General features: G+C 41.8%; 1 protein-coding gene across 1 annotated transcript in view; it reads left to right on the forward strand.

The window, feature by feature from the left end:
* Window positions 1-14,762, forward strand: part of LOC146163041 (usherin-like) — a 49,677-nt gene that overhangs the window by 32,533 nt on the left and 2,382 nt on the right. Inside the window, exons 48-74 of the mRNA XM_083382803.1 lie at window positions 13-159; window positions 569-786; window positions 914-1,056; window positions 1,418-1,609; window positions 2,127-2,245; window positions 2,678-2,838; window positions 3,263-3,425; window positions 3,937-4,070; window positions 4,150-4,207; window positions 4,372-4,792; window positions 4,912-5,390; window positions 5,709-5,881; window positions 6,025-6,148; window positions 6,243-6,413; window positions 7,007-7,324; window positions 7,618-7,904; window positions 8,758-8,989; window positions 9,281-9,401; window positions 10,076-10,226; window positions 10,466-10,604; window positions 11,037-11,137; window positions 11,321-11,579; window positions 12,111-12,302; window positions 12,660-12,813; window positions 13,237-13,493; window positions 13,678-13,916; window positions 14,464-14,681. Of these exons, the coding sequence (XP_083238929.1) occupies window positions 13-159; window positions 569-786; window positions 914-1,056; window positions 1,418-1,609; window positions 2,127-2,245; window positions 2,678-2,838; window positions 3,263-3,425; window positions 3,937-4,070; window positions 4,150-4,207; window positions 4,372-4,792; window positions 4,912-5,390; window positions 5,709-5,881; window positions 6,025-6,148; window positions 6,243-6,413; window positions 7,007-7,324; window positions 7,618-7,904; window positions 8,758-8,989; window positions 9,281-9,401; window positions 10,076-10,226; window positions 10,466-10,604; window positions 11,037-11,137; window positions 11,321-11,579; window positions 12,111-12,302; window positions 12,660-12,813; window positions 13,237-13,493; window positions 13,678-13,916; window positions 14,464-14,681 (5,371 nt within the window). The remainder of the gene's footprint in view (window positions 1-12; window positions 160-568; window positions 787-913; window positions 1,057-1,417; window positions 1,610-2,126; window positions 2,246-2,677; window positions 2,839-3,262; window positions 3,426-3,936; window positions 4,071-4,149; window positions 4,208-4,371; window positions 4,793-4,911; window positions 5,391-5,708; window positions 5,882-6,024; window positions 6,149-6,242; window positions 6,414-7,006; window positions 7,325-7,617; window positions 7,905-8,757; window positions 8,990-9,280; window positions 9,402-10,075; window positions 10,227-10,465; window positions 10,605-11,036; window positions 11,138-11,320; window positions 11,580-12,110; window positions 12,303-12,659; window positions 12,814-13,236; window positions 13,494-13,677; window positions 13,917-14,463; window positions 14,682-14,762) is intronic.

A 14,762-nucleotide genomic window follows, 5' to 3' on the forward strand; every position in this document is an offset into this window, starting at 1 on the left:
ACCCGCCCCTAGATCCTGTCCAATGAGAAGCAGTGCTGCGGCGGTCCCGTCGAGGGGGTAAAGTATGACGTCACGACCAACCACACGTGTTGCGGCTTGCATTACGTCATCACCAATTCCACCATCTGCTGCAAAGATGAGACGTCCAATGAGGCCAAGGTAAAACTACTGGTGCGATAATAATCCAATGAGGCCAAGGTAAAAATACTGGTGCGATAATAATCCAATGAGGCCAAGGTAAAAATACTGGTGCGATAATAATCCAATGAGGCCAAGGTAAAAATACTGGTGCGATAATAATCCAATGAGGCCAAGGTAAAAATACTGGTGCGATAATAATCCAATGAGGCCACGGTAAAAATACTGGTGCGATAATAATCCAATGAGGCCAAGGTAAAAATACTGGTGCGATAATAATCCAATGAGGCCAAGGTAAAATTACTGGTGCGATATTAATCCAATGAGGCCAAGGTAAAAATACTGGTGCGATAATAATCCAATGAGGCCACGGTAAAAATACTTCCGTGGTTAGAATCCAATGAGCTAAAATTGAAATTCCTTCCTTTAGGTTTACCCGAAAATCCCCGAAAGCGAAACTTCGACTTGCTGCTCAGTGAACCGTATCGCCTCCCACCAATCCTGTTGTAATGGCGTCGGTTTCGATCCTTCCACTGAAACTTGCGCTGACGTAGCTACTACGTCACTCTCTGACGTCACAATGCCCCAGAATTGCGGGGAGGGGACTCTGTGCCCCCTGGGAAGGTCAATGTTCGCCGCGTGCGACAGGTGAGGTCAACAATGACGTAACAAACACGATGACGAAGCATATTTTGAACCACAACAAATTGTTAAAGAACAATAACTCTAATGACGACATAATAAGCAACCATTGTTCTTAACTTCTTTGTCACAGATGCGATTTCGATCGAGAATACTTCGACTGCTTTCGCACCAAACCTCCCGTGATGACGTCACGGTTTCGACGTGATGACGACATATGTCCTACGTCATACATCGTCATCTACTCTGGACCTCCGACAGTATTTTCCTTCCAAGGTTATTTTTATTGTTACACATGCTTAAATGAAATAAGTGGTTTTCTATAAATCATTCGACTATTGGCTAACATTAAAACAGTTTGAGGTTGTAACAGGTAAATATTCAATAAGAAACCATTTAAACAGTGGTCACAATTCGCAAACTTAGATAAGTAAAATATTGTAGATTAACAAAGAACAAAACTTTTTATTGATATTATAGTTAGTTTTAAGCAGGGCTGCGGAGTTTTAGCAACCACCCGGGTCCGACTCCGAAGCCCTGGCTTAAGTTACACGCCTGTTTTCATAAATTCAAACCTGCATTGTTTTGAAACACTAAAAAATATATAAGGATTGTAGTTAACATTTGTTTTCCGCAGATCAAGAGATCGAGCCCCACACGAAGTACCAGTACAAAGTGGTCGCCGAGAACAAAGCGGGGCTGGGGGAGAGCGACCCTTCTGATGTCACAACCCCCCAGGCTCCCCCGGGTGACGTCATCGCGCCTGAGTGGACGTCACGTGACCGCGACACGATAACGCTGACGTGGCTTCCCCCGGGAAAACCCAATGGTGAGTTGTTCACGTTGGTTCGCAGTGGTTTAACCTCGCTTGTTGATTCTCGCAGACGATAAACCTAGAACAGAATGTGCTTATTTCCTCCAATGTAGTTGGTTTCATGGTATTTTTGTTGAATAAGTTGTCTGAGGTCGTCGCGAACTATCATCAAAGGTTGCGTTATAGACCTGGTCTCACTTGCACCACAATTTGCTTCTTTGTACAAAAATGTCCTCTGAGGCACATGAAAAAAGCCCTACGATTTGCATTCCGCGTTTTCTGGCTCATATTAACTAGACTTTTGTGTCGTTTCAGCATGAAGTCTAGCAAATCAAATCATATAACTATACCCACACAGACATACACAAAGGTTGCAATATATAACTGTTTGTTAGCTCACGTTAAGTCCACGCTTCTATAGTTCAGTTGATATGATTTTGTTTTTGAAGTTTATTGTAATAATAAAGAAACCGCGTTAACTGTTGCTTCATAACGATCCACTTGATTGACGCGAACCGATGTGAATTTCCAGGCGTTATCACTGAGTACGCACTCTTGCGTGACGACCTTGAGATCTGGAGCGGTCATGCGTTGCGTCACACCGATTCATACGATATTCTCTCCTACAGAGAATATGAATACGTCATAAAGGTATGAATACGTATAAAGGTATGAATACGTCATAAAGGTATGAATACGTATAAAGGTATGAATACGTATAAAGGTATGAATACGTATAAAGGTATGAATACGTATAAAGGTATGAATACGTCATAAAGGTATGAATACGTCATAAAGGTTATTTGTTTAATTTAAGCAGACTTCATGCAGAGCCCAAAAAACGCTGTTTTTTTATTTTAAATGACACCACAAATAAGTTGCAATTTATTTATTTAACTTTGCACTTAACTTTACGTTTAAATTTGCACTCAAAACTTTCAACCTAACTTTTGACCCAACTTTTCACTTAAATTTAAACTAACATTCCACTCAACTTTTGACTCAACCTTTTACTCAACTTTCACTTAACATTCCACTCAACCTTTTACACATCTTCCCACTCAACAACTTTTTTTCTCACAGGTTTGCACAATTGCCGGATGTACGCGTAGCGCCCCCGTGCGGGCCACAAGTGTCCAGGGAATCCCCCAACTTGTTCCAAGTCCGCGACTCCTGGTCACTGAACCGTATCGCATCCTGGTCACGTGGTTGCCTCCACCGAGACCTAATGGTTTTATCCAGAAGTGAGATAAGTTTGATTTTGTAGTGAGTAAAAGGAATGTGATTTGATAATTGACGATGGAAGGAAGTTTAAAGAACACTTTGACTCGGTCAATTTAATTTACTTTGTGTTAGTTCGTATTTTCTCAGTTATAGAATTTATTTGATTAGGATCCGAATTATTTATGAAATCGCTTAAATTTGTTAAAGACTACCAAAATAATACTCCTGATGTTATAACATTACGGCTTCAAGCATTGACGAATTTCTGTTCCAACGCTGGGATAAACGAAGCAATATTGGCTCAATTCATGTTTTTATAAAAAAAAATATTTGGCTCAAGTCATGTTAAAATATTTTTTATTTCTATGTAGAAACTCAGTAGCAATGAAACCGAATACGTAACCTTCGTTTTGCTTAAATGGATGGCAATTTATTTTCCTACAGATACATCCTGAATGACACCAAGGTCGGCACGATTTTCACCCTTCACCCCACTACTACGTCATTGGACGAGCTGAGGTTCGAACACCAACCCTTGGAACCTTACTCATTGCACAGCTACATAATCACCGCCTGCACTTCGCATGGGTGCGCCAACAGTGCAGAGGTAACTCACTACAGATTGATGATAAGATAACAACATGCATCGACAATTTTGGGCGCAACATATTTGGCAGAATGACCCACATTTATTAGGAGGACACAACATGTCACTTTACCTTTTTTTTTTTCAAATAAAATAATTAATTCTGTAATTGATTGCTATTTTGCATGCATTACAACCATCATGAAAATGGGCTCCACGCGAAAACAGAACCACTTTGTACAAAACCCCAATTAAGTACGAAACTAAACATAAACGGCTGTTGTTAGATTATAAAATTTAACATAAATTCAGAGTGGTTTAACTTGGTCATGTCGATTTAAAAAGGCAAACATAGTATTGAAACCTCCGGCGCCTTAACACCATCGCGGAAAGACCCAAACAGAATGATGCTTTCAAACTGTTGTTTAGCCCCCAAAAAACTAGTTAAGTACGAAGATAAACATAAACGGATGTTGTTAGATTATAAAACTTAACATAAACAACTTTGCAACCTTATTTATACGGAATTCAGTCAAGTGCTCGCACCAGCGCTGCGCCACCTACCGGCGTTTGGGAGCACCCCTTGTCACTGCCGCTTAACTCCACAACGGTTGAGTTGTACTGGGGAGAACCGGAAAAACCAAACGGTGTGATACATGAGTACAGGTGAATATAACCCCTAAGTACAGCGCGTATCCTCCCAATTGTTATTGAATGATGATGTGTGACGTCATATTTATTCCAGGCTTCTTCGTCGCTTCGCAGGAGAAACTGGAGGGTCAAGTGAAGGACTCGTGCGCAGTGTGAGTATTGCGCAGGTGATTGACAACTACCAAAGTGACAAGTAATTGACAGATGTCAAAAACGTGTTGCTTCGACGGTTGTTAATCATTTTCTCACTTCTATTTGTTTTGCTGATGAAAACATTTTTTATTGATTTTACCCTTATTTTGCTAACTACTTATAGTCGCCATGGCAACTGATCCACTCTGGCGACGCTGGTATCCGGTCGTACACAGACTCGGTTTCGGAGAAGGGGGCGTCCCTGGAGTACCAGCTCGGAGCTTTCAACGAGGCTGGGTTCGGGATGAGTCGGACTCACCAAGTAAACCTTCCTCTACTCGTGCCTACAAAAGTATCGCTGGCAACCCTACAAGTACTAGGACCTACCTCCGTCAAGGCTGACTGGAAACTAGGGGATGACGTCAATATAACCGGTGATGTCACTACAACCGGTGACGTCAATACAACAGGTGTTGATGACGTCAGAGGCTTCTATTACGAGATCGTGTTGCAGAGAGACCGACCGCATTTAATCCTGGGCGACACAACCACCATCACGACCCCGAGTGACTATAAGAGAAGGAGAAGAGAGATCAACGCTAGAGGTTCGGATTAGTGCACTGTAAAATAAAATCAACTAAATTTAACTGCGTCTCTATTTGTGACCAAATGATTTGTTTTATGTCGTTGTTTTTATGGTTGTCATGGTTACCTTATTTTTAAGATGAGGAAGATCCGACAATTACGGCGGTCTCATCCGACGAGCAAGTGCTTATTCTCATCCCGGTTGGTCACAATATGAGTCATGTGATCAGTAACCTCACACCGGACACAACTTACCACATGAGGATCCGAACCTGCTACAACAGCAGTGACGTCACTACTGACGTCATCACGTCCAACGTCACAGAAGCTTGCAACGTCGGAGCTCCAGCGAGTGTCGTCACAATGACAGCACCACCCAGCGGTCAACCCGATCCCAAACTGACGTCATCGGGCCCGAGGACCGTCCTGGCCACCTGGGGACTCCCCCTGGCCCCCAACGGGCCCCTGACCGGGTTCCGGTTGTACCGGAGTCTGTCGGCGCCGTCGGCGTCACAAGTTCCTTACGAGAAGCTGGTATTTGCCACAAATAACGTGGAGGAGCGTTCTCACACCGATTCGGACCTGGAGCTGCGGCCTTACACTAGATACCGATACCAGGTACGTGTGAATTAAACCAGGGGTAGCATACTTGTGTTGTTACCTTTGAACTGATATTCAACATAGACGGCCTAAGAAGCTATACTTTCGCCGTAATCATAGCGGTTCCATACAGAAACCCATTAGTGTCGAATTTTGCCAATTATGTTGTAAAAATGCGTGGCTAAAATGTTAACAACGTTAGTATTTGGGTAACAGCGAAACAAAAATATAGAGTGCAAACAATTTGAAAGTCAAGTTTTTCCCGAAAAGTATTTTCACGCCTCGACTTTACAATACAACCGATAACTATTCTACAACATTGTTGCGTCATTATAGGTCGTTGCTACCAACAACGAAGGGGAGGCCAAGAGCAACTGGAGTGACGTCACGACGCTTCCCGACGTTCCAGGGGGGGTGGAACCCCCCGAGGTCTCCCCGGCATCGGCCTACGCGGTCGAAGCGTCGTGGGAAAGTCCCCGAGAGGCGAACGGTCTTGTGACCAGCTACAGGTTCGTGTTTGTATTTTAATTTTTTAAATCTTGTTAAACAACATTCTTCTAAAATGTTTTGCGACTTCAATTTGATTTATGCGTTTTTCTGTGTATTGGAAAGTTAGAGTTTTCCTTTATCTGAAATTGTGTATTAATCCCAGGTTGGAATACCAGAAGCAATCCATCGACCCGACCCGTGTTTTCCCGGTGGTGAACGCACTCACGGTTTCATCACGAATCACAAAAGCAACATTCAGTGGACTGCAGCCCTATACCAGATACAGGGTACGACGTCACTATAGTGCCTTTATGACATCACAATTTTACCTTTATGACATCACTAGTACGTCTTTATTTAACAGTTGCATTTTGTTGCAAGGTGCGGGTCGTGGCTGTCAATCAAGTGATGATGGAAGGGCGGAGCTTATGGAGTCACGTGACCACCTTGCCAGCGCCACCTAGCGAGGTGGGCAACCTCACATCGACCAAGGTCAAGGACGGAAGGTCATTGCTGATCACGTGGGACGAACCGACCGTTCCCAACGGAGAGGTGGGGAATAACCTAAGTTGCAACCAACCTGCGGTTTAGCCGGTATGACCAAGGTCGTGAGTTCGAACCTCACCATAGGTTAGTTGTTTTTCTAGATCAAACAGATTCGGTGAGTCTGCGATGGCGTTCGGTGTACCAATTATACGTAAGTTGTAGTCATTGGTCAGAAATCAGCTTCAGAAGGGCTATATCACAGTTAATAAACGCATATGTGTGTGTCTTTTTCAATCGACTGTGTTTTTCTCAAATGTGACCAAGTTGAAATTTGTCACCAGCGGATGTTTTGCTGATTTAGCGGAGGTTTAGGCTTTTAATTATTAACTATATTGATTAGCATAGGCGTCAAGATCTTATCGTTAATAAGTTGCTCAACTGACTAACAACTAATAATGACTTCGGCAACTTACTAGCCATAACTTTATTAATAAACGATCTAGCGAAGTTCACACAACAATCCTAGATACTCAACATTCCAATGCCAATCACAAGGGACAACAAATAACCTCAAACCAACTTATGACCCATGTTTTAACCCAGTGTTAAACCAATTCAATCACATATCCCCGCCATATTTACCCAATATTTAACCGCAGATCTCTGCCTACAACTTGTACGAGTCTGGCTTCGACCTTCCAATCTACCACGGCCTCAAGCGTCAGTTCTTGTTCCGAAGACTCGAGCCCTTCACAAACTACAGCCTCGTACTTGAGGCGTGCACCGGTGATGACCTCTGCACAAGGTCACGGCCCACGTGGCTGCAGACAGCAGAGACAGCTCCTGAAGCCCAATCACCGCCCATTGTCAGCTTCGCAAACGCATCGGCCGTCATGGTTTCTTGGTCCAAGCCAAAGCGGGCCAATGGGCGCATCGTTAGCTACCACGTGATGCGCAAGGTCATGAGAAGGTCAAGCGTGCAGGTCAGTTGCAGGGAAAACTCCAAATTAATATTAACCTTGTAGTTGTAGTTAAAGGTTTGTAGTTGAGCCAATAATTGTCTTTTTATGGATTTATTTTTAATTGAAACAGGGGTCAGATCAGATCAGATCCGGGTACGCGAGCGAAATTTTGGTTGCAATTTAAAAAAATATTGCTTATATTATGGATTTTTCCTATATAAAACATTCCTTGGTATTGTTTGTAATTAGGCCTAACTATATTTTTTGTTAATGAAAAAATATTATAAATACTTTTCACTCTTCCTCAGGATCACCACAATATCCGCAGGAGGTCGCTAGACATCAGCGATATTCCATTTCTATGGACAGGGGAGAGGGGGAACCCCCTGCTGTTCGAAGTAGACCCCTGGCAGTCTTTCACAGAGGGGCACCGGATCAGGCGTCGCGCGATCGATCATTATGACGTCACTGAAGACGAGGGCGAAATCGTCTATAGCGTCATGGATCCTGTTTATGACGAATACAATTACAGCGATAGTGACGTCATGCCGTTCACTAAATACGGATACAAGATTAGAACTCGGACAAACGCAGGGTGAGAAATCAGCACAGGGGTCGAAGTTATGGCATTATTATATGTTAAAGTAAGGGCATCGAAGTTAATACTGTGTTTAATTGGACTTTGTAACATTTCGGCTAGTCTAAGGCCAAATTTTGTATTTTCATTTTCTTGCAAATATGTGATTAACTCAAAGAGGCAATTTTCGCGGAATTAGTTCCGTTTAAACTAATTTTTCCAACTGATCGCAAAGGTTTTGAAGTTTTTATTGCTCTGCCTTAAACATTTGTGTGACCCTGACAATTCAATTCTAAACAAAGTGAAGTTTACATCCAAAGTACTTTGTAGTCGCGTCCATTTCACCAGAAGTGTTTGTTGTAAAAATGGAATCAAGAAGTGTCTTGGAGTGTAAATGTTGCGACATTTTGCGATAAACGCGTTCTTTTGATTGCGCAGTTTGATCTACACAGAGTTTATGAACTAAAATAACTCCTATAGTGACTAACTATAGGAGTCGCCTTCTTCAGGTTAAATTACACCGAACGCTCGTAATATTATATAATGCATGAAAAAGAAAAATTAAAAAAAGGGAAAAAAGTAAAAAGCGTGCAACAACGATTTAGTGAATTGTTTTTGTAGGTCGCCGAAACGTTGAAGAACAAATTATTACCAGAGCAGATATTTAAATAATATTATGCCTGGTAGCAACAGGTTTTCGCAAACTTTTAAACAGAGGTGCAAAAAGTATTTCTCATCGACCAAACTCAGCTAAACTGAAGTACCAAAGCAAAGTATTACATTTATATTTCCAATTATCAATAAAAAATGCTAATTCCTGATGCGAAAAAAGAAGTGTTAAGTCGTCAACAAATAACCATTTTATTTCCAGGGGTATTGACAGCGAATGGGTTAGCACCGAGACCCTCCAGGCCCCCCCAGAGGGTCTTGCACCCCCAACTGTCGCTCACCCACCTGACAAGAACCCTACGTCATTAGTGGTGACGTGGAAGCCACCGGAGCGTATCAACGGACGGCTGCAAACGTACCGTGTGCAAAGAAACCAAAGCACACCTTTGAGCTTTCCTACGTCACAAACGACATTCACTGACCGAGATTTGAAAGTAAACAATTAGAATAATAATATTTTATTGCTAAAGGTTAATTACTTGTAATACTTTAAAGTGCTTTTGAAAGACTTACAGAAATGTAAATTGTGTTAACATCGTTTTACCGACCTTCTTTGACAGTTCGATGGAGGTTTAAATGTGAACAATTATGTTTGGTAGTTTGGTGTGAACTTTATACTTCAAAGCGAATTACAAACGATTTAAAGCTAAGAATATTGAATTGTTTCAAATTATGTCAACATTTAAGCATTTTTATTTTTTTTTAATACCTCTATTTTGTTGCAGCCCTACACCCTCTACAGTTACACCGTGTCGGCTTGCACGGCTGGAGGTTGCGTCATCAGTGACGTCACTACAGAGCGGACCTATGAGGAGGCGCCGTTGTTTGTAGCGCAGCCCTATTTAGGTGAGTGACAGCTTGCTTGTTTGGATTAGTTTTTACAGATTTTCGCATTCAAAACATTCAGCTCTTGTTAGAGGTTCATCCATTTTTTAAGAGCAATTCCTAAACTTTTTGAACCAGGTTTTCAAAAAAACGCAAGCCCGATCTGAACTACACACGTCATAAAAATATAATATTGTACTTACATTACATAAACATCCTTGTCACACCAAAATACCAGGCCAACTCAAAAAAAATTCTGCCAAGCCCACTGGTGGACCCACTGATAGGTCATGTGACAATATTAAAGTTTATATTTCGATTAAAATCATTTCGAAGTTTGTTTAACAGCCATTATCGCATGTGTGTTACGTTATAATGCTTAGTATTAGTATGTGGCGAAAATAATCTTAAATGCTGCGGCCTTTTGTACTTTTTTAGTTTTACAATGTACAGACGTGATAGAGATTCTAGAATCTCTTGTTTTTAATAATTACACAAAGAAAGATTATTTTATTTGAAATAAGTTTTGCATTCCAACCAAAAAATGCATTTTTTTTTCTTTTTTCACAATTTGTTCACTCTTTTATTACACAGTTTAAATTGACTTTAGTTTGACAAACAGTTATTTCCCTTTGAAATTGCCTTTTCTCTTCGATGAAAGAGCAGAATAAAATATAACTTTATTTTATCTTCAGCTGCTCTTAACTCCACCGCATTCGAAGGTGTTTGGGAAAAACCCGAAATCGCGAACGGAATCATTACTCTCTACCGCCTTTACGTGGACGGAGTTGTGAGATACGAAGGTTTGGATTTGAACGCAGAAATCGGGGGCCTTAAGCCCCACAGGTGAGTTTTGTGGAGTTTTTTTATTAGTAATTTACCGGAATGACAACGTATACAACTTATTTTGTAAACCCAATGAAAGGGGTTAGATTCAGTAAAGCTTCACCATCGATTAAAAAATGATTTTCCATCTTTTAAAATAATACAATAAAAATTTTTTATTACAATCCATACTTTGCCATATGCGCTTGACTTGTTCGTTTACAAACTTATTTTGCAACGTTTAAACACATTTTCTCCAGATCATACCGAGTATCGCTCGAGGCTTGCACCACCAGCGGGTGTCGCCAGAGCGCAAATGCGGAAGTTCTCACGCTCGAGGCGCCACCCAGCGGATTGCGTTCACCGGAACTTCACGTCACGAGTCCCAACTCAATAGAGGTGTTATAGCAAGCTTTTTTCTATAAAATAATATATAGAATAAAATAGGTTTGTTCTTTTTTGCTATTCTGATTTAAATTTCTGTTTAAATATTAAAATCAGGTTTTACCAAAATAAATTAAAAAAATAAATATTTGTGATCCAAGGGCATTGTAGTAAATCAAGGTCATATTTGTGATCCAAGGTCATATTTGTGATCCAAGGTCATATTTGTAATCCAAGGTCATATTGGTGATCCAAGGTCATATTTGTAATCCAAGGTCACATTTGTAATCCAAGGTCATATTGGCGATCCAAGGTCATATTGGTGATCCAAGGTAATATTTGTGATCCAAGGTCAAATTGGTGATCCAAGGTCACATTTCTAATCCTAATCCAAGGTCATATTGGTGATCCAAGGCAATGTTTGTAATCCAAGGTCATATAACGCAGGTGATATGGGATGCTCCGGATGAGCCTAACGGTGTGATCATCCGATATGAAGTGCGTAGAAACGGTGAACTTGTGACGACGAACGATGGAGGGGCCACCAGGTGAGGCTATGGGCTTCCTGAATTTGCAAATGACAAATAATGTGGAATAAATTAAAATTACAATCAATTATGTTTCGTTTTTGAAAAATAGTTAATAATGTTTATTTCCGCTCTTGCATATATTCACCTTAAATAATAATCTTTCTCGGTATTTGAACCAAGGACCTATGGAACTTGTTCCAGGTACCACGACTTCAACTTGGATGCTGGCACCGAGTACACCTACCAAGTGTTCGCCTACAACAATGAGGGGAAAGTGGGCAGCGAGCCCCCTGTGTCCGAAACAACCGACCCCTCGTCACCCTCGGGACTTCCCCCGCCCCAACTAACTCCAACTTCACCCTCATCTATCAGAGCAAAGTGGGAAAGTCCCGCAAACCCCAACGGCGTCATCGAAAACTACACGTTGTTTGTACGACACGTTACTCATAGAAATCAAAAGGTGCGTTACTCATAGAAATCAAAAGGTGCGTTACTCATAGAAATCAAAAGGTGGATCACTCATAGAAATCAAAAGGTGCGTTACTCATAGAAATCAAAAGGTGGGTCGCTCATAGAAATCAAAAGGTAATCAGTTAAAGAAAATGGAAAGTTAGCAAATTGTAGTAATCAAAACAAGGAAATCACAGAAATAAACAGTTGCACACGACGCCATGGAAAGTTCTGTAATTGATTTCATTAATAAAATTTGGTGTGATGTTAACAGTCAAATTTCGTGCAACTTTGTTCTGAGTATTAAAAGACGCATTACAGGTATATTTTCCATATTTTAGCTGCGTCTTTTAAGGTAGGGCTCTCCAACGAGAACAGAAAACGTATTAATATTAGTCAGGAAGTTTGTATAATAATTATCATTAAAATCAAGGCTAGAGACTTCTCTGTGATGAAATTGAAACTCAAGACCCTACGATATTTTACAACATCTTTAAAATTTTGAAGCTATATTAAGTCTAAGTGAATTAATTTCTTCCAGTCGTACAACTTCTCCGGTCCTGTGTTCACGTTCGAGGTACTGGGCTTGCGTTTCTTCGAGGAATACATCTTCTGGTTGCAAGCCTGCACTCCCCAGGGCTGCGTCATGAGCGCGCGCGCCCTGCAGAGAACAATGGAAGCTCCCCCGGCCAACATGAGACCTCCCCTGGTCACTCTCCCCTACAAAGACCAGGTAAGTAGTGGCGGATATTTGTTTAAATGGCAAAGTAATTAAAATAGAAAGTTTTATCATATTCAAGATTAAGTTGCCCTGATATCAAAGTTTTAGTAACTAAGTTCTTTGGACGAAAAAGTCTTAATTGACATAGTCACGATTAGAGGGGACAAATAGTGTTTTTTGTCCGGGTTAGAGTTAGGACTTTCTTTTAGCAAAAACTTTTTTCAACAACAAGATTTGAATAATTGGACAAGGCTATTTTATCAAAGGTCACCGGTTCATTGATGTTTAATGCTCTTTGAGCTTAATATTTCTTCGAACCAGCTTGCTTTGAATCTACCAATAAACACGTCTCCAAATCTTATTCTCAAGGTCACCTTGGAAGTCACGTGGTCTCCCCCTCGCGACCCGCACGGAGTTATGACCGGTTACCATCTCTTTCGACGTCGTATCGTCACAACTGGTCGTGCAGACGAACCCCTCCAAGCCGAACTGATCGCAAACCTCACCCACCTCGCCTACACAGGTTGGCAAGGGGCTTTTTGGTTAGGTAGATTTTGATTTTAAAACTTACATATTATGGCTTTTTGTAAATCGTATATTACTATGTGTATGCCGTAATAGTAAATCATCTAAAAGCTGGTAAAGGTGTTCCTAGTTGTTTTTTTAGCCTTGTTTCTTTCCACCTTCGGGGTCAAATGGCTAGATAAGCTTTTTGTGGTTCTCCGTTGATCCTTTGCTACTATGTTTGCATTGTAGCAGCAAATAAACTTTCAACTTTTTGGCATGAAAAGAATTGATCAACTTGCTTTTGTAAACTTTTTTTTTTTTATTAAAGCTTAGTTTTACGAATGGCCGTTACGTCAAAAAAAACAAACTTACAAACAATTCCTTCCTGTGTATCGGCTTCGGTGCTTCCTCAGCATGACGTCACACTTACTCGTTCCAGATGACCGACTCCTGCCCTTCACTCGCTACCAGTACAAGGTGGTGGCCAGTAACGGCGCCGGGGAAGCCCCAAGCCCCTGGTCACCCCCGGCCACTTCGGGGGAAGCCCCACCCCAGGGTGTCCCAGAACCCAGCTTCGATGACGTCACTTCCCGTAGCGTTCGCGTGATCGCGGGTGAACCGGAAGTGACGAACGGATTGGTGAGGCTGTATCACGTGTTCATGAAGCGAAACGAAAGCACTCAAGCGTTACGGAAAGTGGGTTGCGACAAATTTAAAAAATGTTTTGGCTTCTTAAAATAAACAATATTTTATAACGAAATAGTATTTTTTAAGATATGTTTATAAATCCAACATTAATTTTTGAATTGGCACACGTCATCTAACAAACCGACCAATCAGCTCAAAAACAAAAATATATGATGTCACAATTACCACGCAGGTTAGCAGCGCTGTTCGTCACGACCAAACAATCGTCGACCTGTTACCTCACACCAGCTATTGTTTCGTCATTGAGGCTTGCACGCTTCCAACAATGTGCACTAGAGGTCGCCCCGCGTACGTGCTCACCAGCCCCGCGCCGCCTAGCGACCAGGGCGGGCCGTTTGTCGTTAGCGTCGAAAGCACCAACATAAGTTTCGCTTGGAGCGCCCCTGAGCAGGAGAACGGCAACATTACAAGGTCAGTGGGATTTTAACAAAGTCATTAGGGTATTAAGAAAGTCAGTGTGGTATTCACAAGGTCGTTGGAGTATTTACAAGGTTATTAGGGTATTTACAAGGTCATTGGGGGTATTTACAATGTCAGTGGCGGTATTCACAAGGTCATTGGGGTATTTGCAAGGTCAGTGGCGGTATTTGCAAGGTCATTGGGGTATATACAAGGTCATTGGCGGTATTTACAAGGTCGTTGGGGTATATACAAGGTAAGTGGGGGTATTGAAAAGGTCATTGGGGTATTTACAAGGTCGTTGGGATTTTAACAAGGTCATTAGGGTAATCACAAGGTCATTAAGGTATTCACAATGTCAGTGGCGGTATTCACAAGGACATTGGGGTATTTGCAAGGTCAGTGGTGGTATTTGCAAGGTCATTGGGGTATTTAAAAGGTCATTGGCGGTATTCACAAGGTCATTGGGGTATTTGCAAGGTTATTGGGGCACACTGACTCGAATTATCAGATGAGTTCATCCACTAAAATTTTTCCAAAACTTTTGTTTTTCCCTCAGATACGAGCTTGTGTACCGACGGTCGTGCCCTCCCCCCTACCAACCATTCCCCCGGGAGTGCGCCGTGGGGAAGCCCCAGACAAGCTACTCTGGACGACGTCATCACGCCATTGTGACGCACTTGCTCCCCTACACAAAGTACGCGTTCAGTGTGACGTCATACAACAAGTACGGGTCGGCCGAGTCGGAGTGGGAGTCGGTCACCACCGCCAAACAACGTAAGTCAACCCACTGTCAAGCTTATTATGACATCACACGTCATGAAGTCACACCGATTGTGACGAAGTAGATCCTCTGGG

This window comes from Ascidiella aspersa, chromosome 2 (assembly GCF_963924565.1).
Source record: "Ascidiella aspersa chromosome 2, kaAscAspe10.2, whole genome shotgun sequence".
NCBI lineage: Eukaryota > Metazoa > Chordata > Ascidiacea > Phlebobranchia > Ascidiidae > Ascidiella > Ascidiella aspersa.